The 19,967-nt window shown below is 51.0% G+C and overlaps 1 protein-coding gene across 12 annotated transcripts in view; it reads left to right on the top strand.

The window, feature by feature from the left end:
* The window catches only part of HMBOX1 (homeobox containing 1), a 124,710-nt gene that overhangs the window by 58,725 nt on the left and 46,018 nt on the right, over positions 1-19,967 (top strand). For 9 of the 12 annotated variants that reach the window (XM_071547615.1, XM_071547626.1, XM_071547617.1 and 6 more), the window contains 3 exons: positions 1,490-1,573; positions 15,027-15,509; positions 18,890-18,975. In XM_071547615.1, coding sequence (XP_071403716.1) covers positions 1,551-1,573; positions 15,027-15,509; positions 18,890-18,975 — 592 coding nt within the window. In that variant the 5' untranslated portion in view covers positions 1,490-1,550. Of the gene's footprint in view, positions 1-1,486; positions 1,574-13,587; positions 13,708-15,026; positions 15,510-18,889; positions 18,976-19,967 lie in introns of those variants that run through there. The other 3 variants (XM_071547620.1, XM_071547621.1, XM_071547622.1) reach the window with 3 other exon arrangements.

Below are 19,967 nucleotides of genomic sequence, written 5' to 3'. Positions count from 1 at the left end.
GGCCAAAGCTGAGATCTGCTCCTTCTGGAAAGGCTCATTCTGCCCACCCTCTTGCCCTGACAGGTCCTGAGTTTGTTCATGAAGTTAAAAAAGGAAAGAACCAAATGCATGAAGTGCAGTGTCCCCACCCCTGGAGGGTCTCAAAGCCCTGTGGCGGTGGCACTTGGGGACATGGGGCAGTGGTGGCCTTGGCAGTGCTGGGGGATGGTTGGACTTGATGTCAAGGCAGGTGGTTCCCCCTTTACTCTGCTGTGGTGAGACCCTACCTGGAGTTCTGCCTCCAGCTCTGGGATCCTCAGCCCAGGAAGGACCTGGAGCTGCTGGAGGAGTCCAGAGAAGGTCCCGGAGCTGCTCCAGGGCTGGAGCCCCTTTGGAGCCAGGCTGGGAGAGCTGGGGGTGTCCAGCCTGGAGAGGAGAAGGATCCAGGGAGACCTTGGAGGCCCTTGCAGAGCCTGAAGGGGCTCCAGGAGAGCTGGAGAGGGACTGGGGCCAAGGGTTGGAGGGACAGGACACAGGGAATGGCTTCCCAGTGCCAGAGGGCAGGGCTGGGAAAGGGGATATTGGGAAGGAATTGGTGGCTGGGAGGGTGGGGAGGGGCTGAGCTGGAATTCCCAGAGAAGCTGTGGCTTTCCCAGCCCTGGGAGTGTCCAAGGCCAAGCTGGAGCACCCTGGGATGATGGGAGGTGTCCCTGCCCATGCAGGGGGTGAATGGGATGATCTTTCAGGTCCCTTCCAGCCCAAACCATTCTGAGATTCCAGGATCTTAGAGGGCTTTTCCAGCCTAAACAACCCTGTGATTCCTTGGGCTGTGGATTCCCATTGGATTCCATCTGGGAGAGGTGCATTCCTTCCCATAGTCCCCAGCAGGTGTGGTAGGGGAAGAGTCATTCTGTAGGATCTGGAGCAGTTCTGAGCCCTTGGAAGAGCCAAGATGTTTGCTCCTCATGGATTAATCCATGACTGGCACTATTGGACATCTCTTATCCCATAGAAATCCCTCTGTCCAGTTGTTTTCTCTCCCAGTTCACACCCCCTGGTTCTTTCTGCATCTCCCTGGATGGAACATCCTCCCTTTATACTTGGACTTTTGGAGCACTTTGTGGAGGAGGAAAGATGAGCAGTGATGGCTGCAGACAATTCCCTTGGGTCATTCCCTCTCAGGACACAGTTCCTGTCTCTGAGTTCCCTGTGGATGTTTGGCCAAATAATCCCCCTAATGGCTTTAGGGAGTTAAAGGGGCAGGGAACTGTCATAAGGCTGAAGGATTGCGTGGATTAATTTACTTGTGGCCTGGAGAAATCAATTGCAATTTAAATTTTTGTCTCTGCACTGATTAAACCACCAGACTTTCTCCTCAGGAATGTACCTCGTGCCCTCAAGTCTGGGTGGGTGTGGGTTAGAGGCAGGTTAGCCAGAATTGTGTGGCTGCATCTCTTTGCTTTTCACAGACATCTCTAATTTTCCTGTGGCTTCTCCTTGTGTCTTCCAGAATGGTGAATAACACTGAAGACCCCCAAGAGGCTTTATAACGACCCACCCTCATGTAAAGTATGCTCAGAACTTTTCCAGTAGTGTAAGTACAACCTGAAGGATCCCAGAACAATTAAGAGTCATTTGGTGGGTTTTTTTCCTCTAAAAAAAAAAGCAGAGAAATGGTTACAATGATTTGAATTGGAGAGTTCCACAGTTAAAGCAGGGAATAGTAAAACAGTAAAATAAATCAGGGAATAGCAACATTTAATTCCTCACTTGGTCTGGCTGATGTGTTGGTTCTATTTCTACTTTTCTGGCACTGAAAGGGAAAGCAAATCCTGCAGCTCTTTGAAACTCAGAGAAAAAAGGAGCGTTAAAGGAGAGAGAACTTCATAAATCTGCTGAACATACCAAAGGGATACCAGGGCTGGGCAGGGGATTAGCAGCACTCCAGGCTTGGCAGAAGGGTGAGAACACCTTCAATTCAGTGTTCCATGGCCAGGGCAGAAAACCTGGGACACCTCCCATATCCTTGGAATGGGATGTGCTGTTCCAAACCCTTGGAATTGGAGGTGCTGTTCCAAACCCTGGGAATTGGAGGTGCTGTTCCAAACCCTTGGAATTGGAGGTGCTGTTCCAAACCTTTGGAATTGGAGGTGCTGCTGTTCCAGGCAGTTCAGGGATGCAGAATCCCAGTGTGGACTGAGCTTGTCTGAATCTCACCCTCAGTTCAGGAAAGAGATTGAGGGGCTGGAGTGGGCCCAGGGAAGAGCAACAAGGCTGGAGAATGGAGTGAATGTGGCACTGAGTGTCCTCTGAAACACCTCCAGGGACAGAGAATCCAACATGTCTTGATCCAACCCCACTGTGATCACCAGCCCAGGGCACTCTGTGCCCTGGGCTGGTGATCACAGTGGGGTTGGATCAAGGGTTGGAATTGATGATCTCAGAGGTCTCTTCCAACCCTGGTGAGAAGATCATGAGGCTGGAGAAGGGACTGGAGCACAAGTGCTGTGGGGAGAGGCTGAGGGAGCTGGGGGTGTTCAGCCTGGAGAAGAGGAGGCTCAGAGGTGACCTCAGCACTGTCTGGAACTGCCTGAAGGGAAGTTGTGGCCAGGTGGGGGTTGGTCTCTTCTCCCAGGCACTCAGCAATAGGACAAGGGGGCACGATGGGCTCAAGCTCTGCCAGGGGAAATTGAAGTTGGAGATGAGAAAAAAATCCTTTGCAGAGAGAGTGCTCAGGGATTGGAATGGGCTGCCCAGAGAGGGGGTGGATTCCCCATCCCTGGAGGTTTTTCAGCTGAGCTTGGCCGTGGCACTGAGTGCCATGATCTGGTAAAGGGACTGGAGTTGGACCAAGGGTTGGACTTGATGATCTCAGAGGGCTTTTCCAACCCAATCCATTCTAGGATTCTATTTAGATACTGCAGGTGGCAGAATGAATGGAGGAAATTTTGGGGGTTCTGTCTGGATTTTAATCAAGGGTTGGTCCAGTTCTGAGGGGAAATGCAGGAGGCAGAACACAGCCCTGTGCCTGAAAATATGGGATTTATCACAAACTCCTGGGGTGGTTTGGGTGGGAAGGCACCTTAAACCTCATCATTCCATGGGCAGGGACACCTCCCACTGTCCCAGGATGCTCCAGGAGAATCCCACCTGGCTTTGGACCCAGGGCTGGGGCTGGGCTGGTGTTCAGGTCAGGCTCAGGCCTCAGTTTTACTGCCACTGACTCTGCATTTCTTCATGTGGATTAAAGGTGTGCTGGGGAGATTTGCTGTAACTCGAGCACACAAGTCCTGCCCTGGTTCTGTTCCAGAGTTTATATCTCCAAAGTTTAGTCTTTGGCTCCTGAATCCAAGAGCTCCTCCTCTCTCTTGGCACAGCTTTGGGCTTTGGGCTCTGATTCAACCCTCAGCTGCCTCTCCAGCTTTTCTCTGTGTTTGTGAGTCCTTCTGAGCCCTCCTCCTGCCCTTGATTCATCCTCAGAGTTGGAATTCCTGTGGAATGGCCCCAGTGGCAGGAACCCCAGAGCTGGGAGGTGGGCAAGGTTGGGGTTAGACAGGAAAGGTGTCAGTGGGAACCAGTCTGTGCCTTGAGTAGAATTCAGAACTGTCTGGCTGCCAGCCCTGTGCTTAGTCAGAGGTCAGTCCCTGTTGTCAGACTTGGATTATGGTGATAATTGGCATTTAGATTGTATTTTTACCTTGTAAGATCAATCCTGAGTCCTCTCTCTGTGTCCCAAAGAGCAGAGTGAGTTCCTCACCCCAGAGGAACCAGCAGCACAACCTCTGGGATTGCTCAGCAGGAAAAAAACCTCAGCAGATACTTCCAGAACCTGGGTGGGACAACAGCTGGTGTGGAAGTGATGGCTCCATGTCTGGGGCTCCTCAGCTGCCTGGGGAGCTGGGAGGCTGCTGGGGAGCTGATGATGCTCCTGAGAGGCTGCTGGAGGATCCATCCAGGTGCTGGATGATCCATCCAGGTGTTGATGCTCCTGGGGGGCTGCTGGAGGATCCATCCAGGTGCTGGAGGATCCATCCAGGAGCTGATGCTCCTGGGAGGCTGCTGGAGGATCCATCCAGGTGTTGATGCTCCTGGGGGGCTGCTGGAGGATCCATCCAGGTGCTGGAGGATCCATCCAGGAGCTGATGCTCCTGGGAGGCTGCTGGAGGAGCCATCCAGGTGCTGATGGTGCTCCTGGGAGGCTGCTGGAGGATCCATCCAGGTGCTGATGGTGCTCCTGGGAGGCTGCTGGAGGATCCATCCAGGTGCTGATGCTCCTGGGAGGCTGCTGGAGGATCCATCCAGGTGCTGATGCTCCTGGGAGGCTGCTGGAGGATCCATCCAGGTGCTGGAGGATCCATCCAGGTGCTGATGCTCCTGGGAGGCTCCTGGAGGATCCATCCAGGTGCTGGAGGATCCATCCAGGTGCTGATGCTCCACTCTCTGCCCACCCCTTGGAGTGTTTGGTTACACCAGGGTTATCTGCAGGAGTTTTGGGCTCCTCCTGTGGGTTGTGCCCGTGTGGATGGATGGCAGGCAGAGTGTGGCACAGCCCTGCATGCCCAGCAGGGTGTTCTGCATTCCTGAACAGCCCTTGAGCTGCCCTCGTGCTGCAGTGCCAGGCTCTGTTTCCCTGCCATGAGAGTCATTCCAGGGATTGCACTGTTTGTGAATCAGCTGAATGGCAGAGGAGTCCTGGAAAATCAGAGCCCAGAGATGGAACTGCAGGAGAAGAGGAGGCTCAGAGGTGACCTCAGCACTGTCTGGAAGTGCCTGAAGGGAAGTTCTGGCCAGGTGGGGGTTAGTCTCTTCTCCCAGACACTCAGCAATAGGACAAGGGGGCACGATGGGCTCAAGCTCTGCCAGGGGAAACTGAAGTTGGAGAGCAGAAAAAAATCCTTTGCAGAGAGAGTGCTCAGGGATTGGAATGGGCTGCCCAGAGAGGGGGTGGATTCCCCATCCCTGGAGGTTTTTCAGCTGAGCTTGGCCGTGGCACTGAGTGCCATGATCTGGTAAAGGGACTGGAGTTGGACCAAGGGTTGGACTTGATGATCTCAGAGAGCTTTTCCAACCCAATCCATTCTATGATTCTGTGATTCTGGCAGTGTGTGGGTGAGGAGGGCTCTGTGTTCACTGACATGATGAGCACTTCGAGGCTGAGGGTTTCTTCTCTCTCTTGAAACGGATACAACTGCACTGCAAACACAGGAGTTGCAGCTGAGGAGAGTGAGTGATGAGTCAGGTCCTCAATCCTCTGTTGTGCCCCAGAATTCATGGCATCAGCTCCTGCTTTAAAGGCAGCTCTGCTTAATGTGCTGCAAAGCTTTGGGCTTTCCTGAAGTGTTGGTGGTGGGGGTGAATAGCAGAGTCACAGAATGCTTTGGGCTTAGGACACCTTAAAGCTCGTCTCATTCCACCCCCTGCCATGAGCAGGGACACCTCCCACCATCCCAGGATGCTCCAACCTGGCCTTGGACACTCCCATGGCTGGGACAGCCACAGCTTCTCTGGGAATTCCACCCCAGCCCCTCCCCACCCTCCCAGCCAGCAATTCCTTCCCAATATCCCACCCAAATCTCCCCTTTTCCAGTGGGAAGCCATTCCCTGTGTCCTGTCCCTCCAGCCCTTGGCCCCAGTTCCTCTCCAGCTCTCCTGGAGCCCCTTCAGGCTCTGCAAGGGTCTCTAAGGTCTCCCTGGAGCTCAGATTTTTGCTTTAGTTCCTTGGAGCTGCATCCCATGGGATTTATCTGCTGAGAAACTGAGAAACACAGCCTGGAACGATCCCATCCAGCTTCATGGAATCATGGAATTATTTAGCTTGCAATGGACCTTAAAGCTCGTCTCATTCCACCCCCTGCCATGAGCAGGGACACCTCCCACCATCCCAGGGTGCTCCAACCTGGCCTTGGACACTCCCAGGGCTGGGCCATCCATCCTTTCTCTGGGAATTCCAGCCCAGCCTCTCCCCACCCTCCCAGCCAGCAATTCCTTCCCAATATCCCACCCAAATCTCCCCTTTTCCAGTGGGAAGCCATTCCCTGTATCCTGTCCCTCCAGCCCTTGGCCCCAGTCCCTCTCCAGCTCTCCTGGAGCCCCTTCAGGCTCTGCAAGGGGCTCTCAGGTCTCCCTGTATCCTTCTCCTCTCCAGGTGTCCTCAGGGATCCAGTATAGGAGGGGACATTAAAGATCAGCTCATTCCAACCCCAACACCTCCCACTGTCCCAGGTTGCTCCAGTGGAATCCAACCTGACCTTGGATGTTCCCAGGGATGGAGCAGCCACAGCTTTTCTGCCCAGGGCCTGCCCACCCTCTGAATTAAAGGAGATTCACTTGTTCAGTAAGAACAGAAAAGGCCCAAGCTTGAGTTCCAGAAGGCTCCTGCATGGTGTCATGCCCTGAATGTCCCAGTTTTCTCCCAGTAGAGCTTTGGAGTTGAACTGGGAGGGTCGTGGTGTGTGGCATTTATTTTGTGAGACGTGTCAGGAGCTCTGTTTGAGCAGCAGCTGGAGCTCAGTGAAGGTCCCTCCCCTGAGCATCTTCCAAGAACCAGCTGCATCCTTTGGCATAGGCAGAGGTGGGGGAGACACCTTGGAAGGGGCCTTGAGCTGCTGTAGTGAGGGGGGTGGAACAAGATGAGCTTTAAAGCCCCTTCAAACCCCAACCATTCTGAGATCCTGGCTGGGAAAGGCTTTGCTTGGATCTTGTAAATACACATGGAAAGAGAAACAACCTTGCACAACATGAACCATGGTTTAAAAGTGAACAGAGTGGGCAGCTGGAAGTGGAGTTTTTTGCAAGGTACCTGGTTCTGACATGAATCATAGAATGGATTGGGTTGGAAAAGACCTCCAAGATCATCAAGTTCAACCCTTGATCCAACCCCACTGTGATCACCAGCCCAGGGCACAGAGTGGCCTGGGCTGGTGATCACAGTGGGGTTGGATCAAGACGTGGTGGATTCTCACTCAGTGCCACATCCATAGAATCACAGAATCACAGAATGGATTGGGTTGGAAAAGCCCTCTGAGATCATCGAGTCCAACCCTTGGTCCAACTCCAGTCCCTTTACCAGATCATGGCACTCAGTGCCACGGCCAAGCTCAGCTGAAAAACCTCCAGGGATGGGGAATCCACCCCCTCTCTGGGCAGCCCATTCCAATCCCTGAGCACTCTCTCTGCAAAGGATTTTTTTCTGCTCTCCAACTTCAATTTCCCCTGGCAGAGCTTGAGCCCATCGTGCCCCCTTGTCCTATTGCTGAGTTCTGGGGCCCTATAGAAGCCCCATAGACCCCCTATAGCCCCCCATAGATGCTCACACACCCCCTATAGATTCCCTATAGACCCGCATAGAACCCCCATAGAACCCCACAGATCCTATTGCTGAGTGCCTGGGAGAAGAGACCAACCCCCAGCTGGCCAGAACTTCCCTTCAGGCAGTTCCAGACAGTGCTGAGGTCACCTCTGAGCCTCCTCTTCTCCAGGCTGAACACCCCCAGCTCCCTCAGCCTCTCCCCACAGCACTTGTGCTCCAGTCCCTTCTCCAGCCTCATTGCTCTTCTCTGGCCCCGCTCCAGCCTTTGGAGTGGGACTTCCTGTGAATGAGGTTGTTGATAAGCACATGAAGCTGCTTTGGGAGCAGCAGTGCCATCCCTAATGCCCATTTTTCCTGCTCTCAGGGAAGGGGTGCCACCCTGTGCCAGGTATCACAGGGGGTGAGGGTTGGCATCTCTCCCCATCCTGCCTGCCCCGCTCGATGGGGCTTTATCAGAATCGTTCTTAAACCAATTACCAGCCTTAGGATCCTGTTCTGAACACTTTGGCTCTTGCCCACGTCCACATTATGCAGATGATATCAAATATAGGTCTTATATCAAAAAGCACAACTGCTTTTGTGAGTCTTGGGAGTGGGATTATTAAATAAAACGGTGAATTGTAACGGGAATTGGAGAAGGATCTGTGCAAAGAGCATCTCCTCAGTGATGCTGGAGTACTTCCTGCTCATCTCCAGCGAGGGGAAGAGTGGAAAAAGTGATTTCTTGTGATCATTAAAAGAGTCCAGAGCCATTTGCTCCAGTGTTGGAGGTGTTAAGGTTGATGTCTGGCCCGATTCCCAACCGGGTAATTGAATTGCTTTGAACTTGGGCGAGTTCAGTTGGCCACGGGCTCAGCTCGTCGCTGCTTTTATGGGATTGTTCTGCTCTGGTCCATCACCTGGAAAGGGAAGTGCTGCCTAAATGGTTCCTGTGGCTGCCTGGCTTGGGCTGGGAGAGGAGGGGAGAGAACCTTGATGTGTTTGTCCTTCCTTTCCTCTGGGAGATGTGGGAAAATACCTGAGGAGGAAACGTCAGTGCTTGGCCAGGTCCCCTCTCTGGAGATTGGTGGGGCAGCCCCAGATCCAAGGGGTGGAATTCCTAAAAGAAGAGGGTAAATAAATGTGGGAATGCCAAGGAAAAGCAGTGCTGCTGAGAGCAGTTGTGCCTCTAAACAGTTGCTTTTACTCCAGAAAATCCCTTTCCAAGTGGGAAATTCCTTTCCAAGGGCTGGGTGGGACCTGCTGGGTCTTTATGTCTGTGGGTTTGGGAGGGAAAATTAATTCTTTTTTTATTTACCTAATTAGAGTTCTCCTTTCATTGTGATGCTCAGGTTCCTTTTGGATGAGCCATAAAAGATGAGCACAAAGTTAAAATGCCTGAGAGGGATTGGGATTGGACCATTTTCCCATTTTCCCACAGGATGTGGCTGCCAATTCCACAGGAGGAACATCACTGAGTTTGACACTTCTTATTTTCCTCTCAGGACCTGAATAAACTTCATTTTAAGGGCAAGATCCAGTCACTGGAGAATTCCCACTTTAATTGTGAGGCTCAGTTGTTGCAGGATTTAAGGGAATAAAACACTTGGCCATTCCCCAAGTGGTTGGTTCCCTTTTTTAGGTTCCCCCCCCAAGGAAATTTGGCAGCCCATGGTCAGAGTTTTGCTGTTTGATGAGCAGGTAAATGTGATTTTACACTGTCTGCTGGTGCTAAGGATATTCTGCCACACTGGCAGCAGAGTTTGCCTGCTCTGGATTCCCAGGGAAAGTTTTTTTTCTTATTTTCTTTTTTTTTTTTTTAATTTTTTTTTTATTCTGTTTGTGTCATTTTACCTCTTGCTGCTCTTGCAGTTGATTTTATTTCACAAGGAAAAGGAAGGGGCAAATAAATTGAATTAGAGGCAGCCAGAGGAGAGCAGGAGGATATAAGAGGCTCTCCCAGCAGTGCAGGGGGGATGAAGTGGTGCAGAATATCCACTCATTAATGAGGGCAATGAAATTATCAGCATTCTAAAATGCCTGATTTGTTGAACTGCTTTGCAAATGGAGCTTTAAACAGGGGCAAGTTCATTGAAATATTTCAAAAAGGGAAAAATAACCAAAGCCCTGCAATGTTGCAGGAGTTATTCATTAAATTGGCAACGTTGGAACGTGTTCAGCCATTCCACGTTTTGCAATATTTGTTTTGGGGGGTTTTTAATGGAAAATTCCAAGTTCCTGCTGTTGTTTGAAACACAGGAATGTTTTCAATACCTAAAAGGTTTGTTTCTAAATCCAGAAAAATGGGAATAGAAGTCCCAAATCCAAAACCAGTGGGAAGTGTGTCAGATGTTGAGTATTTAAATATAAGCAAAGCACTTTGGACTTGTGGATGTGACATTAGTGAGACCAACAGGGAGATGCTCATTTTGGTGTTCTTGTCTTTGGAGCACTGAAAAATTCCCCAGAAATTCCCTCCAAGGGTTGGAAGGTTGGAATGATGCTTAGCATGGACAGACAGACAGATAATTGGGTTTAGTTTGGGGTTAATTTGTGTTAAACACAGAATAATTGAGTTAAATTAGTGGTGGGTTTGTCACTCTGAGATGATATTTCTCCAGAGTTTGTGTTAAACACAGAATAATTCAGTTAATTTGACAGTGGGTTTGTCACTCTGAGATGATTTTCCCAACAGGATTGTGGTTTGTAAGTTGGAAATCATTGAATATCTTATTTTTAGGGCAGAATGAGTTGGAATTCCTGCCCAGGCACATCCCAGAGTGGGACAGATTGAGGTCAGAGCAGTTCCCACCTCCAGCCACGTGCCAAGGGAAGGTCAACCCCTGCTCCTGTAGCTCATTAGCTCTAATTCATTAAAGGATGCTTGGGATTCACTAAATGAGCATGTGTAATTCATTAAAGGAGATTAATTGGGCCAGGGAACTCAGAGCCAGAGGCTGAGCCCTGGCACTTCCAGGCAAATTAGGAATCACACCCAAATTTAAAGGGAATTGCTGGTTGTGGCCACTCAACTGCTGCAGGAGGGATGGAATGGAATGGAATGGAATGGAATGGAATGGAATGGAGTGGAGTGGAATGGAATGGAGTGGAATGGAATGGAGTGGAGTGGAATGGAATGGAGTGGAATGGAATGGAATGGAGTGGAATGGAGTGGAGTGGAATGGAATGGAGTGGAGTGGAATGGAATGGAATGGAATGGAATGGAATGGAATGGAATGGAATTCCCAGAGAAGCTGTGGCTGCCCCATCCTTGGGAGTGTCCAAGGTCAGGATGGAGCATCCTGGGATAGTGGGAGGTGTCCCTGCCCATCTTTAAGGTCCCTTCAACCCAATCCATTCTGTAATTCCAGGATTCTGTGGAATAAGTTTGGTGTTTCTGGGTTTTTTTGAAGCCATCTGGAAAGTCTCATTCTGGTCAGATGGGAGTTTTTTTGGCTCACAGGGCTACAAGGACTAAAGTTTGGGGTTCCTACATCTGTGACAAATGGGAGATTAAATTAAATAATCTCTATTCTTGTATTAAATGTTGAAGAGTCTGTAAAGGAGGAGTTTTGAGTAGAGGTAATTCTGGCTGGAGGATCTGGCTCCTTAAATCCTCCACTTCAACAATGAACCTGTGAAACTTTGTGTTGGCAGAGAAATGATCCAGGAAATGGTGGCATGAGAAATACAGGTGAGAAATGCCCAAACCAGGTTTATCTCCAAGGAAAACCTAGAGAAAACCACCACCAGTGAAAACCATCCCCAAGGCCAGGTGTTTGAAGGGTTTCTGTTGGAACAAAACTGTCCCAGGGCTGAGCCACTCAGTGAGTGTGACACCTGTCCCAAAGCTTGGAGGGGAGGACTGAGCAGCCCTTCCTGCCCCAGAGGCCCAACCCAGGACGTGGTGTCTCCTTCCAGAGAATCACAGAATGGATTGGGTTGGAAAAGCCCTCCCAGATCATTGAGTCCAACCCTTGGTCCAACTCCAGTCCCTTTACCAGATCATGGCACTCAGTGCCACGGCCAAGCTCAGCTGAAAAACCTCCAGGGATGGGGAATCCACCCCCTCTCTGGGCAGCCCATTCCAATCCCTGAGCACTCTCTCTGCAAAGAATTTCCTTCTGATCTCCAACTTCAGTTTCCCCTGGCAGAGCTTGAGCCCATCGTGCCCCCTTGTCCTATTGCTGAGTGCCTGGGAGAAGAGACCAACCCCCAGCTGGCCAGAACTTCCCTTCAGGCAGTTCCAGACAGTGCTGAGGTCACCTCTGAGCCTCCTCTTCTCCAGGCTGAACACCCCCAGCTCCCTCAGCCTCTCCCCACAGCACTTGTGCTCCAGTCCCTTCTCCAGCCTTGTTGCTCTTCTCACCTGGGTTGGAAGAGACCTCTGAGATCATCAACCCTTGATCCAACCCCACTGTGATCACTCTGTGCACTCAGTGCCCTGGGCTGGTGATCACAGTGGGGTTGGATCAAGACATGGTGGATTCTCTGTCCCTGGAGGTGTTTCAGAGGACACTCAGTGCCACATCCAGTCCCTTCTCCAGCCTCGTTGCTCTTCTCTGGCCCCACTCCAGCCCCTCAATCTCTTGCCTCAACTCAGGGGCCCAGAACTGAACACAACACTCAAGGTGTGGCCTCCCCAAGGCAGAGTCCAGGGGAAGGGTCACTGCCCTGGGCCTGCTGGCCACGCTACTTTGGATCCAGGCCAGGATCCCATTGGCCTTCTTGGCCACCTGGGCACACTGGTGGCTCCTCTTGAGCTTCCTGTCCATGGGTACCCTCAGAGGCTCCTTGTCCAGCTCAGAATGCCCAGTCTGAGGTGCCACTTCCAAACTGTGGTTGTTACAATTCCAGTCAGGGCCTGCTCTGCTCCTGCCCTGCCTGCCCTGCCCTCCTGCACCTGACCAATCTGGGTGTCTGTCTCTTAAATCTAAAGTGGCTTGTGAATGTTTTCAGTAATCAGTTGTCCAAAGGGCAGCACATTCCCATTGGAAATTATGTGGATGTGTCCTGTCTGTCTTGTCATAGTCATTTTCTTGGATGGGAGTCATCCCCTTGTCTTGTCCTCTTTCTCCTTTGGGTGGGACTCATCCACTTACCTTGTCCTCCTGCTCCCTTGGATGGGAATCATCCACTTGCCTTGTCCTTTTCCTTCCTTCTCCCTTGGATGGGAGTCATCCCCTTGTCTTGTCCTTTTCCTTCCTTCTCCCTTGGATGGGAGTCATCCCCTTGTCTTGTCCTTTTCCTTCCTTCTCCCTTGGATGGGAGTCATCCCCTTGTCTTGTCCTTTTCCTTCCTTCTCCCTTGGATGGGAGTCATCCCCTTGCCTTGTCCTTTTCCTTCCTTCTCCCTTGGATGGGAATCATCCCCTTGCCTTGTCCTTTTCCTTCCTTCTCCCTTGGATGGGAGTCATCCCCTGGCCTTGTCCTCCTCCTCTCTTGGGTGGGAGTCATCCCCTGGCCTTGTCCTCCTCCTCCCTTGGATGGGGGTCATTCCCTGGTCTTGTCCTCCTTCTCCCTTGGATGGGGGTCATTCCCTGGCCTTGTCCTCCTCCTCCCTTGGATGGGAGTCATCCCCTGGCCTTGTCCTCCTCCTCCCTTGGATGGGGGTCATCCCCTTGCCTTGTCCTCCTCCTCCCTTGGATGGGAGTCATCCCCTGGCCTTGTCCTCCTCCTCCCTTGGATGGGGGTCATCCCCTTGCCTTGTCCTCCTCCTCCCTTGGATGGGAGTCATCCCCTTGCCTTGTCCTCCTTCTCCCTTGGATGGGGGTCATCCCCTTGCCTTGTCCTCCTTCTCCCTTGGATGGGAGTCATCGGGCTGGCTGTGGCTCAGAGGGAAGGTGCATTAGCTGTGTCACATCTCCTGGAGTTTGAGTGATCTCCTCACCCTGCTCTCCTGCAGGAATGGCAACAAGCCCTTGACTCATGGCAGATTCACGAGAAGGATGGAAAATGCCGTGGTTCTCCTTGCCAGGTTCTGCCTGCCCTCCATCTGCCATCCCTTCTTCTCAAGATCTAGAGCCCTGAGGGTGGTGATCTTGTTCTTGTGCCATTTGGATCTGTGGTGAGGACACTCAGGAAGGAGAAGAAATTAAGGGAAGCATATTGTGATTTTTTTATCAGTTCCAATTCTGGGCTTTGCAGCAATCGCTTGTTCTTTGGAACCTTGGGAAGTTTAGGAGTTAAAAATGCTTTTGATGAGCCACCAGGATGATTGAGTTACATGAGAGGGCAACCTTTGGAGGGGGAAAGGCTGAAGACTTATTTCTTTAAATGAAAGCTCAGGAGTAATTGGATGTGCTGCACTTTCCTTGTCAGGGCAGGAGATCTGCAACAGCATTCCAGGTTCAAAAGTTCGTACCTTCAGAAATCCAACTTCAGAAGTGGCACTTCAGTCAAACCAACCTGAGTCCTACAGGCCACCAGGATTTCCTTTAGGTGTGTTTTTATCTCCTTCTCTTTCTTCAAGGTGGCAACAAAAACTTTGGGCAACTTGGGCTCTTTGTAGTTAAGGTTTGAAAGAGTTGAGAGTTATAAACCTCACGTTGCAACTGGTTAAAACTTCTCCAGGAAAACTCACCCTCTGGCCTCGATGGAGCAGTTTTGGAGTCTGGAGTTTGGGCCTGGTGGGTAAATGGGGCAAAGTTTTGTGTGAAATTAAGTTGTAGCCTTAATTGCTGAGCAACCACTGTCGGTGGCTTCAGGAATATTCAGTTGGATTTTTATTTAAACAATGTCCTGCCTGAGCTCTTGGGTTTAAGAGGAGGGGTTTGTCCAGAGGAAAAGGGTACAGGGTTGGTGCAGGGGTGGGGAGTGCCAGGAGAAGAGGGAAATCCTGCTGGAGCATTCCAAGCCCTTTGTGAGCCTGGCACTTTTGGGAGTGTGCTGGGTTAAAGGTAAAAACCAGGAGGAGAAATGAACCCACCACAAAAGAGACTCTAAGTCAGAGTTACAGTTTAATACCAATATTGCAATCAATGCAATGGCCCAAAGAGCAATTGGGTTTAACCCCCAAAGCCCAGCAGTGTAACCCACCCCCTGGGGCACAAACACAGGGGGGTTTGGTGGCCCCTGTGCTGAGCCCCACGTGGTTCCCGCGAGTGCAAAGGCAAAGGAAGGGACAAAGCTGTTGGTGCAGATGATGGCACAGGCTGGGGGAGAGGGGTGGGCTCCTCCTGTGCAGGGTCTGCTCCTCCTCTGGATGCCAGGAGTGGTGCCAGAGGTGCCCAAAGGCCAAGATTGCATCCCCTGAGGTTTGGGTGGGAGCCTCCAGTGCCTCCCCCAGGGCAGGGAGTTCCAGCCTGGGGGATGTGACTGTGTGAGCCAGGGGGGATTTTGGACTGGTTGGTGGCCCCTGAGCAGAGCTGAGCCCTGAGGTGGGTGTGGAGGTGCCAAGGAGTCCCTGGAGGGGAGTTGTCCCAGCTCTTCTCTGCCAGGCTTCTTTCCCAGGCAGCTCCCAGGCTGAGGGGTGGGGTGTGCCCTGGGCAGCTGCTGCCAATGGGCCATTGTTGCCAGTGTGTGGGCAATGGCTGGAGGGTGGAGAATACCCAGCTTTGGTCACCCCCACCCAGGGATGAACTGGGCCCACCTACTCAACTGGGAGAGCTGGTTTGGAGATGGTTTGCCAGCTCTGCCGTGTGTGTGTCCCAAACTTCTGGACCAGAACCGACCTTTGAGGTGTATGAGGTGCTTTCCATGTGCCACAGGGAGAACTCTTGGACTGAAGCATTTTCTCCCCTCTCCTCCCTCCTTCCCAGCCTGCTGGAAACCATGTCTCACTACACGGACGAGCCACGATTCACCATCGAGCAGATCGACCTCCTGCAGCGCCTGCGCCGCACCGGCATGACCAGGCACGAGATCCTGCACGCCCTGGAGACCTTGGACCGCCTGGACCAGGAGCACAGCGACAAATTCGGGAGGAGATCCGGCTACGGCGGCGGCTCCTACGGCAACAGCACCACCAACAACGTGGCGGCCTCATCCTCCACGGCCACGGCGGCCACGCAGACGCAGCACTCGGCCATGTCACCATCCCCCAGCAACAGCTACGACACGTCCCCACAGCCCTGCACCACCAACCAGAACGGCAGGGACAGCCACGACAGGCTGGTGGCCTTCAACGGGAAGATGTCGCCCACCCGGTACCCGCTGGCCAACAGCCTGGCACAGAGGTCCTACAGCTTCGAGGCCTCCGAGGAGGACCTGGACATCGACGACAAGGTGGAGGAGCTCATGAGGTTGGTGGAGGGCTCTCTGCGGGGAGGTTGGGAGGGAGGGAGGGGTGGGAGGTGCCCCAGAGGGGAGGTGTGTGTTGGGGTGGTGTTGTGGGAGCTGTAGGGGGTAAAACACTGGTGTGCCAGGGAGCTGGTGCTGCTCCATCCCTGGGGACACGGAAGGGCAGGCTGGTCAGGGCTCAGAGAAACCCAATCTAGATGAAGCTACCTCTGTTTGTGCTGCCCCATCCCTGGGGACACTGAAGGGCAGGTTGGTCAGGGCTCTGAGCACCCTGATCCAGTTGAAGGTACTTCTGTTTGTGCTGCCCCATCCCTGGGGACACTGAAGGGCAGGTTGGTCAGGGCTCTGAGCACCCTGATCTAGTTGAAGCTACCTCGGTTTGTGCTGCCCCATCCCTGAGAGCAATGAAGGGCAGGTTGGTCAGGGCTCTGAGCAACCCAGTCCAGATGAAGGTACCTCGGTTTGTGCTGCTCCATCCCTGGGGACACAAAAGGCCAGACTGGTCAGGGCTCTGAGAAACCCAATCTAGATGAAGGTACCTATTTGTTCCAGAGCTGGTGCTGCCCCATCCCTGGGAGCACTGAATGGTCAGGGCTCTGAGCACCCTGATCTAGTTGAAGCTACCTCTGTTTGTGCTGCTCCATCCCTGGGGACACCAAAGACCAGGTTGATCAGGACTCTGAGAAACCCAATCTAGTTGAAGGTACCTCTAAAGTAACTCTCTTTGATGCAGAGCTGGTGCTGCTCCATCCCTGGGAGCACTGAAGGTCAGGGTGGTCAGGGCTCTGAGCACCCTGATCTAGTTGAAGGTACCTCTGTTGCAGAGCTGGTGCTGCCCCATCCCTGGGGACACCAAAGGCCAGGTTGGTCAGGGCTCTGAGTAACCCAATCTAGATGAAGGTACCTCTAACTTTGATGCAGATCTGGTGCTGCTCCATCCCTGAGACACTGAATGGTCAGGGCTCTGAGCACCGTTATCCAGTTGAAGGTACCTCTGTTTGTTGCAGAGCTGGTGTTGCTCCATCCCTGGGGACACTGAAGGCCAGGCTGGTCAGGACTCTGAGCACCCTGATCCAGTTGAAGGTACTTCTGTTTGTGCTGCCCCATCCCTGGGGACACCAAAGACCAGGCTGGTCAGGGCTCTGAGCAACCCAATCTAGATGAAAGTACCTTTGTTCCAGAGCTGGTGCTGCCCCATCCCTGGGAGCACTGAATGGTCAGGTCTCTGAGCACCCTGATCTAGTTGAAGGTACCTCTGTTTGTGCTGCTCCATCCCTGGGAACACCAAAGGCCAGGTTGATCAGGACTCTGAGAAACCCAATCTAGAAGAAGGTACCTTTTTGTTGCAGAGGTGGTGCTGCCCCATGCCTGGGGACACTGACAGGACTCTGAGCACCCTGATTTAGTTGAAGGTACCTCTGTTTGTTGCAGAGTTGGTGCTGCCCCATCCCTGGGGTCACCAAAGGTCAGGTTGGTCAGGACTCTGAGAAACCCAATCTAGATGAAGGTTCCTCTAAAGTATCTCTGTTGCAGAGCTGGTGCTGCTCCATCCCTGGGAGCACTGTCAGGGCTTAGAGCACCCTGATCTTGTTGAAGGTACCTCTGTTTGTGCTGCTCCATCCCTGGGAACACCAAAGGCCAGGTTGGTCAGGGCTCTGAGCACCCTGGTCTAGTTGAAGGTATCTGTGTTTGTTGCAGAGCTGTGGCTGCTCCATCCCTGGGAGCTCTGAATGGTCAGGGCTCTGAGCACCCTGATCTAGGTGAAGGTTTTTCTCTATAAATGTCCCTTCCAGCCCAACCCGTTCCAGGAGGGTTCAGTGACATCAGGAGAGCTGGAGCTGCTCTGAGGCTCTTCCCTCTCCTCCAGAACCTCTCCCTGCCCTCAGCCCTGTGTAGGCTGCCCCATGTGGGTGTCCCACAGTCTCACTGTTGGAATATTCTTTCCCAGGCTGTCCCAAAAACTGGGATTGCTGTTGGTGCCCTCATTTTCCACCTGCTTTTATTCAGGAGAATTCTGAGTGTCAGTTCACACCACTCCTCCTCCTCCTCTCCTTGTAATTCTTTCCTTACAGAGGGAGAGCAGGGAATTCTCTTGGGATTCCAGAGCCTTCCAGTGGGATCTGCAGGGCATGTGTGTTGCCTGTTAGGAATTTGTGGCAGGGATTTGCACAGTGATGGAGGAAAACACAAATAGTAAAGAAGAACAGAAGTTTTCAGTGAGAGCCAGTTGGGTTTTTTTCCCACCCTGACCTTCCTTTACTTCCTGCAGCTTCTTTTTCAGGCAGAGATGAAAGGAGGGGATTGTAGTCCTGAGGATGATGAAAGTCAGAGTCAGTGGGCTTGGAGGGCAAAAAGAAAGAAGAGGAAAGGCCAAATGTCTCAAAAAAAATGTTGATCATAATATTGGGATGGGTTTTTCCCCCCCAAAAAAATGTGGATATTCCCTGCCAGCTGCAGGAGGGTGGAATCCTGCAGGAAGGTGGTGGGCACAGCTCTGTGCCAGGTTCCCATGGCTGAGGTTAAATCAGTCCATGCAGTTTGGTTTTGCTGGGCAATAAGTCTCAGGTAATGCTTTTAGTGCTTCTTTAAACTGAAATTACCTTTATTTGCAGGCACGTGGAAGATGAGTGTGGGGTACAGAAATAAAAATGAACCCACAGCTTGGCATTTCTTTTGCATTTAGATTTGCAAGCCTCGAATGCTGCTGGGAGGGAAGAAGGGAAATGACCACATCATTAAGCCTAATAAAGGCTGGTTTTAATTGCCTGCCCTTCTCAGAAAGGGAGGGATGAAGAGGAGGGCAAAGTTATGTGTTCATTGCAATGGGAATTTTTTGTTGTGGATCAGGTGCAACCTGCAGTTTGTTTTCTTTTTAGCCCCTTCTGAGCTGCCTGTGCAGAGCTTGTAAAATCATAGAAATCCCTCACTTCACTCAGTGCAAAACCAGGACTGAAATAAGGGCTGAGGGGACACAGAGGCTGCAAAGTGTTCCCTCCTTTCCTTGAAAGGCTGGAGGAGCTTTGCAGTGTATAAATCCATTTGGGTAACTAACCATGCAGCCCCTGCCAGCCTTTATTTTATTTATTTTTTTTTTATTTTTGCGCCTCCTTTTTTATGACCGAGGTTTTTAACGCCGGCGTGGAGAGATTTATTCCTCCCTGTGTAATGAAACTTTGTACATTCCATATGGCAGAGCTGCTCCTCCTGTGAGTTATGTGGGACAGGAGCCATCCATTCTCCTCTCAGGGACTGGGAGCAGACGTGACACTCCTTCCAAGGAGTGCCCAAGGCCCGCACTTGGATATTTTAGTGCCCCCAAAGATGGGAAGCGATGCCAGCCCTGCCCACCTTTCCCAGCCCTCTTGTTGCTTTGTTTTGGTAGGAGGGACAGCAGCGTCATCAAGGAGGAGATCAAAGCCTTCCTGGCCAACCGCAGGATCTCCCAAGCAGTTGTTGCACAGGTAACAGGTAAGACCTGGGGGCTCCTCTGCTCCTTTTGGGAATCTCTGCCCCAGCTGCCTCTCCTGGAATATCGCTTGGCTTTCTGCATTGCTGCAGTGTGGATCTGTCAGCTCAGTCATGACAATGGATGCCTGTGGATTAAGACCCCTTGTCCTGCACATCAGGAAACTTCCCCAGTCAATCACTTTCTCCTTTTCTTTTCCATTTTTTTCCTTTTTTTTTTCCATTATATTTCCATTGTCTTTTCCATTTTTTCCCCTTTTTTTCCATTTTTTCCCCCTTTTTTTCCATTTTTTTCCATTTTTTCCATTTTTTCTTTTTCCATTTTTTCCATTATTTCCATTTTTTCCATTTTTTTCCTTTTTTCCATTTTTCCATTTTTTCCTTTTTTCCATTTTTCCTATTTTTCCCATTTTTCCCTTTTCTTCCCATTTTTTTCCCATTTTCCCCCCTTTTTTCCATTTTTTTTACATTTTTTCCATTTTCTCCATTTTTTTCCATTTTTTCTCATTTTTTCCATTTTTCCCCTTTTTTCCCATTTTTCCCCTTTTTTCCCATTTTCCCATTTTTCCCCTTTTTTTTCCCATTTTCCCATTTTTTCTCATTTTTTCCCATTTTTTCCCATTTTTTTCCATTTTTTCCCATTTTTTCGTTTTTTTCCATTTTTTCCATTTTTTCCCATTTTCCCCATTTTTTCCTTTTTTCCATTTTTCAGGTTTTTTTTCTATTTTTCCCATTTTTCCATTTTTTCTTTTTTCCCATTTTTCCCATTTTTTCCTTTTTCCATTTTTCCCCTTTTTTCCATTTTTCCAATTTTTTCCATTTTTTTCCATTTTTTCCCTTTTTTCCCCTTTTTCCCATTTTTTCCATTTTTTCCCATTTTTCCATTTTTCTTTTTTCCCATTTTTTCTATTTTTTCCCTTTTTTCTATTTTTCCCATTTTTTTCCATTTTTTCTTTTTTCATTTTTTCCATTTTTTCCTTTTTTTTCCTTTTTTC

This window comes from Pithys albifrons, chromosome 2, assembly GCF_047495875.1.
Source record: "Pithys albifrons albifrons isolate INPA30051 chromosome 2, PitAlb_v1, whole genome shotgun sequence".
Classification (NCBI taxonomy): Eukaryota; Metazoa; Chordata; class Aves; order Passeriformes; family Thamnophilidae; genus Pithys; species Pithys albifrons.
The sequence above is the reverse complement of the archived record's forward strand: the minus strand, read 5'-3'. Positions and strand labels throughout refer to the sequence as shown.